Below are 13,467 nucleotides of genomic sequence, written 5' to 3'. Positions count from 1 at the left end.
GTTCTGCTTAGGCCAGTGTGCTTTGACTTGGTACGTTTCTGAGTGATTGGGAGCCGCCGCCGAGGCCATATAACACCGGTCCTGAAAGACCTACATTGGCTCCCAGTATGTTTCTGAGCACAATTCAAAGTGTTGGTGCTGACCTTTAAAGCCCTAAACGGCCTCTGCCCGGTATATCTGAAGGAGCGCCTCCACCCCCCATTGCTCAGCCCAGACACTGAGGTCCAGCTCCAAGGGCCTTCTGGCGGTTCCCTTCCTGCAAGAAGTGAGGTACAGGGAACCAGGCAGAGGGCCTTCTCGGTAGTGGCACCCACCCTGTGGAACGCCCTCCCATCAGATGCCAGGGAAATAAACAACTACCTGACTTTTAGAAGACATCTGAAGATTTAGGGAAGTTTTTAATGTTTGATGTTTTATCACATTTCTAATATTCTATTGGGAGCTGTCCAGAGTGGCTGGGGAAACCCAACCAGATGGGTGGGGTATAAATAAATAAATATATTATTATTATTATTATTATTAATATTAATATTGGCATCTCAAGGGGTCATAAATAACCAGATCCACACCATCCATTCAAAGCACATCCGGTGCACATTTAAAGCACGTGACGTCCCCCAAGCAATCCTGCAAACTCACTTGCAGAGCTACAATTCCCAACCCCTGTAACGAACTACAGTTCCCAGGGAACCCCAGCCTTAAAACAGTCCCCGTGTTCCTCAGAACCAGCACCAAGCCTTTGGCAGCTGCCAGCTCCTCACCTAGAGCTATGCTGATGCATGGTGGGAAATTAAAAATGTGGCTTGGCCCATCTTCCCAGGGCTGCCACCACACCTCATCAAGAGCGCCCAGCTGGAGCCGGCCTTGCCCAAAGAACTCAGTCCAAACATGGCCACCTTACAGCATGTCGTTGTTGTTAGGTGGGCCGTTGCCGAGCGACCGGAGACACAGCATCCTCTCCACTGGCACCCTGAGGGTTGTCCGAGTGGCCCTCCATGACCAAGGCCAGTACGAATGCCACGCCATCAGCGCCATTGGGGTCCGAAGCTCTCCTGTGCAGCTCTGGGTGACTCCGCGAGGTATGTTTGGTTGTACATCTTCTGCTCCTCAAATCGCTTTTGCCTCCTGTGGCCCTTTGAGCTTCCTCCCTAGTCGTTCCTGTTATAAGAAAAAACTGCTCCTTTTCCCTTATCCGGTATCCAAGAGCCCATATTGAGTCCTTAAAGTGGGTCCCCTATCGGTAGGAGAAAATAACAGAGACCAACCAGAGTATATTGAGAAGCAAAACGGCTAGTAAGCCTGATCTTTATTAAACATTTGCAACAGGGTCCCCACTGCCCACACACAGGAGGCAGGAGAACCCTGAACAATGGTGCGCAAGCCCTTATATAGGCTTTTGAAATTGCCCACCCTGTAGCCCAAGAAGACCACCCCCCTGAAACATCATACATATATCACAGAAGGAGGCAGTCTACAGCAGAAATCCTGCCTGCCAGGACACCTGATAATGGTCACTGGTTGCTTTACCTTGGCAACCTGGCCATTCTATTGTGATGGTAAATACTTTAATTCCTGAATCCAGGTCACAGGCTCACCCTATTCATACACAAATACGCCCTTAAGAAAGGTAAGCAAAGGACAATGGAGAGACTTTCCCATTTCCTTCCTCCTTGCGGAGAAATATTTGAGGTCAGTTTGGGAGAGTCAAAATGGCTTCAGGATTGCTCTCCTGTACTATTTCAGACACGTGGTTTATATAATTATGTATGTCTTTGCCTTGTACATTTATGAACATTTCTTTTATATTTGAGACCTTTGAATTCTTATAACATTGCTCACCGAGATGTTTGTGGTGTCTGTCCGACTCCTTCCTCTTCGCCCTAAACAGTGATTCCGGTCTTCCTTCACCCCCCGCAAGATATGGTGGCAGAGACTGGACAAGACATCGAGATCACCTGCGCTGCCCAAGGCGACCCACAGCCCACCATCACCTGGGCCAAGGTACTGTACCTGAGTGTTGATTGGTGTACTTTGAACACCTGTTGCCTTGAAGCCTGCCTGCCTTGGATCCAGGATGGGGAACGCACAAAAATTTTAAACACATTTCAAGCACACACACCTGGAGGATCCCGAGAACTGGAGATGGTTGAGGGTGCTGAGAATTCTAGGCCTCTAAGGGGTAAATTACAGCTCCCAGTTGGGCTACCAAAAGCCTGTGGACAGAGAGAATGGTGGACTGAGTGTGCAAAGCCTTTTCCATACCACTACCTCCAGTATCTGGGTAGGGGGGGAAAGCAATGGTTATTTTGGGTCTCCAAGAAGAGTTCAGGCAGCGCAGACATCCCTAATCCGAAGCCCGGCCCTCTGTCTCAAATCTCAAAGAGAACTTTAAAGAGTACATGTGAAGAAACACAGCCCAGCCCCAGTGTGCCATGCGACTGTAGCCTGAGATGACTTGTCTTTTGCTGCCAATCGAATTTTTGCAATGCCTTTGCTGACATCTGGTGGCCGGCTGGGTGAGACGCAGTAGCCTACAAGCCCTAGTTTGTGCTTGCATGTATTCTGGTGGCTGTCGAAGTGTATCAGTTCACACAACCGCTTTTTTCCTGGATACAAGTCAGTCTGAATTGGGTTTTTTCAGGAGACTTGTACATGCCGAACAAGCAACCCATGCCCAGTTTGGGGGGGACCAATGTGTCCAATATCATCTCATTTTTACCGGGGGAGGTACAATTTGTTCCAGGACGCAGGTGGTAAAGGTAAAGGGACCCCTGACCATTAGGTCCAGTCGTGACCGACCAGGGCCGTCTTAAGCACCTCTGGCGCCCTGGCGCCATGGTGCGACGGATCCCTCCGGCGCCCCCGCCCCCCCCCCGCCCCGTTACCCAGCACGGCGGGCAGGCAGGCACAGCGGTTGGCAGGAGCTGCGGTTGGCAGGAGCTGGGACCAAGCAACAGGAGCTCACTCCGTCATGGGGATTCGAACCACCGACCTTCTGATCGGCAAGCCCTAGGCTCTGTGTGCATGTTGTTGTTGTTTAGTCGTTTAGTCGTGTCCGACTCTTCGTGACCCCATGGACCATAGCACGCCAGGCACTCCTGTCTTGCACTGCCTCCCGCAGTTTGGTCAAACTCATGTTCGTAGCTTCGAGAACACTGTCCAACCATCTCGTCCTCTGTCGTCCCCTTCTCCTAGTGCCCTCAATCTTTCCCAACATCAGGGTCTTTTCCAAGGATTCTTCTCTTCTCATGAGGTGGCCAAAGTATTGGAGCCTCAGCTTCACGATCTGTCCTTCCAGGGAGCACTCAGGGCTGATTTCCTTAAGAATGGATAGGTTTGATCTTCTTGCAGTCCATGGGACTCTCAAGAGTCTCCTCCAGCACCATAATTCAAAAGCATCAATTCTTCGACGATCAGCCTTCTTTATGGTCCAGCTCTCACTTCCATACATCACTACTGGGAAAACCATAGCTTTAACTATATGGACCTTTGTCGGCAAAGTGATGTCTCTGCTTTTTAAGATGCTGTCTAGGTTTGTCTGTGTGCATAGCCTGGGCCAAAGCTGAACCTAGTCTATCCAAGCTCCAAAAACTCTTTTCCCTTGCATACCAGGAAGGAATTCAGATCACAGAGAGCGGCAAGTTCCACATCAACAGAGAAGGAACCCTCTCCATCCGAGACCTGGGGATGGCTGACCAAGGGAGGTACGAGTGCGTAGCCAGGAACACTTTTGGGTTTACTTCCAGCACCATGCAACTGACAATCACAGGTGAGAGCCATCTTCCTTTGCACCTGCAGTGTTAGCCCGGTCGTGCAACCTTCCCCAAGCTGGCGCCCTCCAGCTGTTTCGGACAACAACTTCGACTGGCTGGCGCTGATGGGAGTTGTAGCTGGAGGGCGCCAGATTGGCAGAGGCTGGTCTAGTTGGAGCCAGTTTGCATGGCTGGCTTTTCTGCACCCCTGTACCCGCATACAATCTGTACCAACATACAGTCCTAGATCTAAGTTTTCTTTTCTTTTTTAAAAAAATAGTTTTTATTTTATTTTAAAAAGAAATAAATGTACAACAAATTCAACTGCAAATCCATATAAAGAGATTGTTCTGAATCTCGAGATTTTCTCGCATCCCTTCCATGGGCCCTAATATCAACATTTACATCTGCATATCAATCTGTTATACACTTTTTTATCCATTTGAGTTATCCATAGTTTTTGTTGTAAGGTGAGATTAAAATCCTCTAGATCTACATTTTCTAAGCAGGGCTGTCACCCAGTTACATAAACCCTAGTTGATTTAACATGTACATTTTCTGGATGATTGATTAGATGGTTGATTAAATCTGCATACATTTGTAAAATCTCTCCCCCCCCCCCAAAACGAAAAGGATTCTTTGCAGCTCCCTGCCTGTAGCCCCTTCTCTGGGTGACACAACACATAGGAAGCTTTCTTGTAATGAGTCACACCATGGCTCTATAGCTCTATATTGTCTACACGGACAGGCAGCAGCTCACTGGGTTTTCAGGTGGGAGTCTTTTCCAGCCCAACCTGGGGAAATCTTCTACATGAAAGGCAGATCTCTGCCACCAATGTGTGTAGCGCAGAAGATTATGCCAAAGAGCAAGGGGAAGGCATTTATGGGTGCAAGAAAAAGCAAAACTCTTTATTCTTATTGTTCTGACATTTTTTTAAAAAAATATATTTCAGTTTCTTTATTTCAGTTCTTAAAAAAACAGTAACAGGACATATAATATCTTATCAAATAACTTGAGCCAATACTACAAAAAAAAATCAAAATCAGAATTTACAAAAAAAAAGAAAGAAGAAGAAGAAAGAGAACAGACAAATAAAATAGAAATTGACTCCCTACTGTTTATACACCGCCTCCATTTTGATTAGCTTTCGCTTATCTTGCATTATCTGAGTTGTTATATACATACATTCTTTAAATCTCTTGCATATCGGTATTAATGTTTTCTTTGATCAAATAGTCCTCAACATATTTCCATTCGATTTTACCTTTCTCCTTAGGGACATTCCTAATTGCTGCAGTCATTTTTGCTAGGTTCATAAATTCCACCAGTTTTCCCTGCCATTCAAGAACCGTCAGAATCTTTTCTCCCTTCCAATTCTGAGCAATGAGGAGCCTAGCTGCTGCGCAGGCATACAAGAGTATATTCTTTCTATCTTCTGGAATATTTTCCGGCACCATGCTTAACAAAAATAGTTCTGATTTCTTTTCAAACGTTATTTTTAGCATCTTTTTTAATTCATCATAAATTTAATTCATCATAAATTTAATTCATCATAAATTGTATTCCAAAATTTTCACGCATTGCCACCAGCAGTGATAATAGCTGCCATTTTTTTCCTGGCATTTCCAGCATTTGTTTGAATTATTTTTATATAATTTGGCAATTTTTTTCTGGAGTCAGATGCCACCTGTAGACTAACTTTAGCATATTCTCCTTTATCCCTGCACACGCTGTAAATCTCATCCCCTCCCTCCATAATTTGTCCCACTGATTGCTAAATATAGGCCTCCCAATGTGTTCTGACATTTTCATGTTCAGAGCAAACTCAGGAACTGGTGTTTTGGGTTGTAAGGTTACTGTTTTCAAGGCAGATGGTTCTAAAATGGAAGAGGTTTAAATTTTAAATCTCTCTCTCTGCACTCCACCCCCACCCCCCCGGCCACCGCCACCACCACCTTTGTGGTTTTAAAAAAGCTACGAACATTGGCAGAAGTGGGGACACCTTTGTAGCTACCTCGATCCAAGAAGCCATCAGCAGTGTGGACCACGCCATCAATTCTACGCGCGCCGAGCTGTTTAGCAAGTAAGACCATTTGGAGAATGAACTCACACTTACGGGAGCAGGTGGGAAGGCCACACAGATGCAGAAGCCATTTTGTGGGGGGGGGGAGGGCAGTTTTATGGTCATTTCCCACTCTAGACACATCAAAGAAGCAATTCAGTTAAATGCGTTGCAAATTTCATACAGAGAAATCCCGTTAGCGAAAAACGGGACTCCACAGCGCCATCTGGTGTCACAGTGTTATAATGCATATAAAGCACTATCTTTAAAAATGTAGCAGAATTCCCAATTGTCACTCAGCCAGGGACGTCACGGGAAGTAGGAATTCCCATGCAAATAGAAAATATAGCAGGAATGGGCTGCATTCTGCCTGTGGTCAGGAATGGAAATGAGCCAAGCAAATTCAATCCTTCACATCATTGTTTTCTTAAGTCTGCAAACAACACATACAGTGGAACCTCGGTTTATGAACACCTCGGTTTACGAATTTTCGGTTTACGAATACCGCGGACCCATCTGGAACCCATTAATTCACTTTCCATTACTTTCAATGGGAAAGTTCGCTTCAGTTTATGAATGCTTCAGTTTATGAACAGACTTCCGGAACCAATTACACCCATGCTTCGGGTTAAGTACTGTACAGGTTGAGTACTCCGCGGACCCGTCTGGAACGGATTAATCCACTTTCCATTACTTTCAATGGGAAAGTTTGCTTATGAACGCTTCAGTTTATGAACAGACTTCCAGAACCAATTGTGTTCATAAACCGAGGTACCACTATACCGTATTTTTTCATGTATAACACGGCCCCATGTATAAGACACTGCCTATTTTGGGGGGCTCAAACTTAAGAAAATGGGGGGAGATTGCCCAGAATTGTTGAGGTTTTTTTGGGGGGTGGACCAGAGTTGTTGAGCTTTTTGGCAATATTGCTTTCTGGCAATATTGCAAAAAATTGCTCACCTGTCTGACCTGCGCTGCCGCAACCGCCGCCAGGAGCCGCAAATCACCCGCACTATTGCCGCAGCGACAGCAAATAAACACCAGCCCTTTTCGCAGCCACCAAGAACACCGCTGGCAATCTCCAGCTAGCAGAAACAAACAATCCCATGTCACCAATATGCCCTGACCATGTATAAAGCACCTCCCCCCCATTTTTTAGCATTCTTTTTGGGGGGGAGGGAACCTCACCTAACACATGGGAAAGTACGGTAGTTTTCATGTTTCCTCAGCATGGAAATGAACATAAAGAGTTGTGTAACGCACACTGAATAGCAGACAGCAAGACAAATAATGCAGTATTTGTCAGAAACCAAACTGCAGCAGAACAGAAGCGGCGCTGATTGTGATGCATGCAAGTGGGAACGGGAACTGCCATTTTCCCGCTTCCCTAACTGAAAGTAAAAATAGCAAGTGGGAGCTGCGACAAATTGTTCCCGTGTGGCCTGCTCTTTTTCAGGCTACTCCCTTCCACTCTCCTCCCCTAGTTTTCTATTTCCTGCCCCAATAGTCAGCTCAGTCATCCCTGGAGAGCTTTGGGGGTCCCTCCCTCCCACCTCCAAGGCTATAATCCTATACCCACTCAATTGGAAGGAAGCCCCGTTGAACTGAACGGGACTTTCTTTGGAGTGGAAAGAACCCCCTGCATAGCTTGGGGTTCCCCCAAGCCTGCTTATATCGCCCTCTTGTGGACGGGAGGAACACAGCCATTTTGGCTGCAATTAGGACCAGCACATTTGAGAACTTGGATTGCTATTCGTATCTCAGCTGATAATGCAGAGGCTTTTGGGAAATGCGATGGCACTTAAAAATAGCTTTCTGTCCTCTCCGGACAGGCGACCCAAAACTCCTAATGAACTGCTGGCTCTTTTCCGATACCCGCGGGATCCATACACCATTGAGACAGCTCGGGCCGGAGAGATCTTTGAACGGACCCTGCAGCTTATCCAGGAGCATGTGCAGCAAGGCTTGGTTGTGGACATGAACGGAACAGGTAATAAAGGCACCACTGAGCAGCAGCAACAAACCATAAAAGCCTGTTATGTCTCTGTTATGGCACCCTAGATATGGAAATCACTCCCACTAGAGGCCACACACATTAGCAGCTTATCAGTGCCAATTCAAGACGTTGTCTCCCCCCCCCCCTTTGGGTGTACAGGGGACTGAGTTAAGGAACTGGTGTGTCTGCTGCTGAGATTCCATCCTAGAATTGCTTTTCTGGTTTTTATTTGGACGTATACCGCATTTTTGGATGCGGGTAGCACTGTGGGTTAAACCACAGAGCCTAAGGCTTGCCGATCAGAAGGTCAGCAGTTCAAATACCCGTTGCTCGGTCCCAGCTCCTGCCCACCTAGCAGTTTGAAAGCACTTCAAAGTGCAATTAGATAAATAGGTACTGCTCTGGCGAGAAGATAAACGGTGTTTCCGTGCTCTGCTCTGGTTCGTCAGAAGCAACTTAGTCATGCTGGCCACATGACCTGGAAACTGTACGCCAGCTCCCTCAGCCAATAAAGCGAGATGAGCACCGCAACCCCAGAGTCGGTCACAACTAGACCTAATGGTCAGGGGTCCCTTTACCTTTACCTATACTGCATTTTAACGAAATATTCATGGGCCTAGAAACCTTTGGGCTGAGAAGAAGGTTAGAAGGACCTCTCTGTGGTCACTCCTTTGCCTTAAGAAGTCATACCGTATTGTCCTGAATATAAGCCTCACTTTCCCCCCAAATTCCAATCATGAAAAGTTAAAGTGTGGCTTATAATTGCGAACGTACGCCATCGGCAAAGCGGCGTGGCTCCCCTCCACCCCAGGAAGCAGCCCAGGAGTGCAGGGCAACAGTGCCCAGCCCGCCCACCACTCCCAAGCCTCCCCCAAGCTGTTGGAACAAATGGGGGGAGGGGAGGCCCCCGGCAAAGCAGTGCGGCTCCCCCCCCCCCATAGAGCAGCCTGGGAGCACGGGGCAACGGCGTCTGTCCCATCCGCGGCTCCCAAGCCGCCGAATTTGAAAGGTGTGCCTTATTTGCTGGTGCAGCTTATATTCAGGCCAATACGGTAGCTCATATGTAATTAGAGTATCCTTCTGAAGGACTAGGCATTTGCTAGAAACTTTAAAAATGAATATAAACCTGCGAGGATTTAGGGAACGTTCCAGATATCCTGGAATTATTAGCCTCACAATCTGGTTGTGAGATTTGCAATATTAGAAAAAGGAATTTGTTTTGTAGTGAATGCTTGTTCAGATTCTAATCCATTGGGTAACGCTCTGGGAGTGGTCTTTCAGGGTACCGCTACAACGACCTGGTCTCCCCACACTACCTGAACATGATCGCCAACCTGTCTGGGTGCTCTGCTCACCGCCGCACCCCCAACTGCTCCGACATCTGCTTCCACAGGAAGTACCGGACCCACGACGGCTCGTGCAACAACCTCCAGCACCCCATGTGGGGAGCCTCCCTCACCGCCTTCGAGCGCCTGCTCAAGCCGGCCTACCAGAACGGGTTCAACTTACCCAGAGGCTTCTCTCTGGCCGACGACTCCCGTGAGCTCCCCCTGCCGCTCCCTCGCTTAGTCTCGACCGCCATGATTGGCACTGAGACCATCACGCCCGACAACCAGTTCACGCACATGCTGATGCAGTGGGGCCAGTTCCTGGACCACGACATGGACCAGACCGTGGCGGCCATCAGCATGGCGCGCTTCTCAGACGGGGCGTCGTGCAGCCAGGTGTGCACCAACGACCCCCCCTGCTTCTCCGTCATGATCCCAGAAAACGACCCGCGGGTGAGGAACGGACACTGCATGTTCTTTGTCCGCTCCAGCCCCGTGTGCGGCAGCGGGATGACCTCTCTGCTGATGAACTCCGTGTATGCCCGGGAGCAAATCAACCACCTCACGTCTTTCATCGACGCATCCAACGTCTACGGGAGCACAGAGCACGAGTCTCTGGAGCTGAGGGACCTCAGCAACCAGAGGGGGCTCCTGAAGGAAGGCCAGGTGGTCCCCAGCTCCGGGAAGCACCTCCTCCCCTTCGCCGTGGGGCCTCCCACCGAATGCATGCGGGACGAGAGTGAGAGTCCCGTCCCATGTTTCTTGGCCGGCGACCACCGAGCCAACGAGCAGCTGGCCTTGACTTCCATGCACACCCTGTGGTTCCGGGAGCATAACCGCGTGGCCGCCAAGCTCCTGGCCCTGAACCCTCACTGGGACGGGGACACCGTCTACCACGAGGCACGGAAGATTGTGGGGGCCGAGATGCAGCACATCACTTACTCGCACTGGTTGCCCAAGATCTTCGGGGAAGCCGGGATGAAGGTCTTGGGGGAGTACAAAGGCTACGAGCCCAACACAAACGCAGGCATCCTGAACGCCTTCGCCACGGCTGCCTTCCGCTTTGGCCACACCCTCATCAACCCTCTCCTCTACCGGCTCAATGAAACTTTCCAGCCCATCCAGCAGGGCCACGTCCCTCTTCACAAGGCCTTCTTCTCGCCATTCAGGATCACCCAGGAAGGCGGCATCGACCCGCTTCTCCGCGGACTCTTCGGGATCCCCGGGAAAATGCGAGTGCCTTCCGAACTCTTGAACATGGAGCTGACCGAGAAGCTCTTCTCCATGGCCCATTCCGTCTCCCTGGACCTGGCAGCCATCAACATCCAGAGGGGGCGCGACCACGGCATCCCCCCTTACAACGATTTCCGGGTCTTCTGCAACCTCACGTCCGCGCAGGAGTTCGACGACCTCAAGAACGAGATTAGGAACCTCGAGATCAGGGAGAAGCTCAGGAGGTAGGGCACCTCGGCCAAAGGGCACCCGAGAGGTCAGCGACGATTGTAACCGACTGTCCTTTAGGTATCTCCTTTGTGCAACAACCAAACTCCAGCCTTCCTGCTCCCCACCCCCAACAGCACATGAGACCATTTACTTCTGTTGCTCTAGGTCAGGGGCAGATAACCTGTGGCTCCAAATGTTGCTCGCTAACAACTCCCACCCTCCCTGATCGTAGGCACCACTAGGAGAGGCTGATGGGAGTCAAAGTCCTATAGCCTCTTGAGGCTCACATATTATATTGCCTTTAGCAACAGAAGTGAATAACTCAACACACAAAGAAGTGTTCATGCACACGAAAGCTCATACCAAAATAAAAACTTAGTTGGTCTTTAAGGTGCTACTGAAGGAATTTTTTTATTTTACTTCAACACACAAAGAGATTGTAGTGTTTACATGCCTCCATTCCATGTCAGGCTGCAGTCCATAGCAAGCATTGACTCAGTTGCTACAAGTATCTTGAAGATTGCCCAACGTATATCTGCACTGCAAACCTATCCTGGTTTTATGCTGCTTTCAGAGTCAAATCAAGGGACGCGGGTGGCGCTTGAGCTGAACCACTGAGCCTAGGGCTTTCCGATCAGAAGGTCGGCGGTTCGAATCCCTGCAACAGGGTGAGCTCCCGTTGCTCGGTCCCAGCTCCTGCCAACCTAGCAGTTCGAAAGCATGTCAAAGTGCAAGTAGATAAATAGGTACTGCTCTGGTGGGCAGGTACGGTAAACGGCGTTTCCGTGCGCTGCTCTGGTTTCGCCAGAAGCAGCTTAGTCATGCTGGCCACATGACCCGGAAAAACTGTCTGCGGACAAACGTCAACTCCCTCGGCCAGTAAAGCGATATGAGCGCCACAACCCTGGAGTCGTTCGCAACAGGACTTAACTATCAGGGGTCCTTTACCTTTTTAAGAGTCAAATCAGATGTGACAGGAGAGACTGGTGATTAGATATCCTAACTTTTTAAAACTTTTTTTTTCTAGGAGGGAGACTATTTTTATCAGAGCAGCTATGGTGGTATTGCGGACTATTTAATCCCCACAACACAACCATTTCCCCATAGTAAGCAAGATATAAGTATCCATATGGACACTCCAGAGTTTCAGACTGTGCTTCTGGGACCCTATCCTTGCAAAGCAGATGCCCTGTCACTGAGCCACAGATGTTCCCAATTTGCATTACGGAAAGAACATGGGGGAGGGCTGAATACCTCCTACCCCGGCATTGCCCCTCTGATCAAACATGGATCCCGCACACTGGCTTCAAAGCAGCAGCAACCACAAAAATAGTGCCGAAAGATCTCAACACAGATCTGCCATGTCTATAATGCCTCTTTTGGCCCTCACCTGTCATGGCTTCCCCCAAAGAATCCTGGGAACTGCAGTTTGGTGTGGGTACTTCAGATTGTCCACTAGAGGCACCCTGCACCCTTCACAAAATTACGATTTCCCCTCAGGTCTTTTTAAGCCATACCGCAGTTACCCTCCTAGGTCAGTATGGGGAAGAGACTGTGGCCCTCCAAATGCTATTGAACTACAGCTCCCATCATTCCAGACCATGGGCCGTGCTAGTTGGGGGCTGATGGGAGTTAGAGTTCAGCAACATCTGCAGGGCCACAACCTTCCCACATAACATACAAACACACATCTGTTTTGGACAGGTGGGACCAGGCAAACTTTTGCTCCACCAGCTGATCTCTTTCCCCTCTCCCTTTGCAGTTTATATGGAATTACGAAGAACATTGACTTGTTTCCGGCACTGATGGTGGAGGACCTCATCCCAGGCACCAGAGTGGGGCCAACCCTCATGTGCTTATTAGCGACTCAGTTTCGAAGACTCAGAGATGGAGACAGGTAAGCCACGTCTGGCAGCCCTAGTGTAAAGTATTTGTTTGTCTATAGACCATAGCTGCCAAGTCTCCCGTATTCCCCGGGAAACCCCCGTTTTTCCAGCTGTTCCCAGCCGAAAAATGGATTTTTTTGTTTCCCCCCCGGTTTATTCTGGCACAGCGGCCATTTTGGAACTGGGCGGAGCATGCTCAGAAGCGACTTTTGATGCTGCTTTGCCCAGTTCCAAAATGGCTGCAGCGCGACTTCTAGTGCGGCAGCCATTTTGGAACAGGGCAGAGCAGCATCAAAAGTCGCTTCTGAGCATGCTCCGCCCAGTTCCAAAATGGCGGCAGTGCTACTTCCGGTCTGCTACTTCCGGTCCAGTCCCTTATTTCTCAGACCGGAACTTGGCAGGTATGCTATAGACATGTTTGTCTATGGTGATATCTCATTCACCTATATAAACACTTGCTGCTGTGCTTGTGCTGCAATAAACCTGCATGCATAAACATTCCACATTTACCTGTTAGGATTTGCGTACCCGATGCTGGGTAGTGTGATTAGTATAAATCACACAAGATGTCTGAGAAGAGTGTGGGAACGGAAGACTGTCTTATCTCTTCCGTCTGAGCGTGTTATTGTTACAGTACTTTACTTTCACTTTTGCTGTATGCAACAGTCTTGTTCTGCCTGAGCCGGAGAACACAGACGTGATTATGGATCCTCTGTACATAGTGTGAATAAAACGTAGTTTAGACCTACGGATGTCTTCTTCTTCTTGCTGTGAAATGCCAGAAGACCTGTGTGTACTTTTCCAAGGAGGAGTGTTGCAGAGAGGCACTCTGGAATAAAGGGAATGCCATTCCAGAGACGTGCCTTCCCGGATACGCTCAGAGGTACTGGGGGTCTGCCGTCCCGTCCCCCCCAGGAGTGCATTCCGACATTACCAGCCTGTACACCGGAGATTAAGAATCTTCTGATAACAATTTTTATTAGTTTTCAACTACAA

General features: G+C 48.9%; 1 protein-coding gene across 1 annotated transcript in view; it reads left to right on the top strand.

Annotated features, from left to right (window-relative positions):
• LOC118089440 (peroxidasin homolog) overlaps window positions 1–13,467 on the top strand; it is a 55,349-nt gene that overhangs the window by 31,596 nt on the left and 10,286 nt on the right. Inside the window, exons 12-18 of the mRNA XM_035124116.3 lie at window positions 921–1,079; window positions 1,889–2,001; window positions 3,613–3,769; window positions 5,728–5,836; window positions 7,651–7,808; window positions 9,096–10,599; window positions 12,348–12,482. Of these exons, the coding sequence (XP_034980007.3) occupies window positions 921–1,079; window positions 1,889–2,001; window positions 3,613–3,769; window positions 5,728–5,836; window positions 7,651–7,808; window positions 9,096–10,599; window positions 12,348–12,482 (2,335 nt within the window). The remainder of the gene's footprint in view (window positions 1–920; window positions 1,080–1,888; window positions 2,002–3,612; window positions 3,770–5,727; window positions 5,837–7,650; window positions 7,809–9,095; window positions 10,600–12,347; window positions 12,483–13,467) is intronic.

This window comes from Zootoca vivipara, chromosome 7 (assembly GCF_965207765.1).
Source record: "Zootoca vivipara chromosome 7, rZooViv2.hap1.1, whole genome shotgun sequence".
NCBI classification, from domain to species: domain Eukaryota; kingdom Metazoa; phylum Chordata; class Lepidosauria; order Squamata; family Lacertidae; genus Zootoca; species Zootoca vivipara.
Note: the sequence above shows the minus strand (reverse complement) of the source record. Positions and strands in the feature narration are given on the sequence as shown.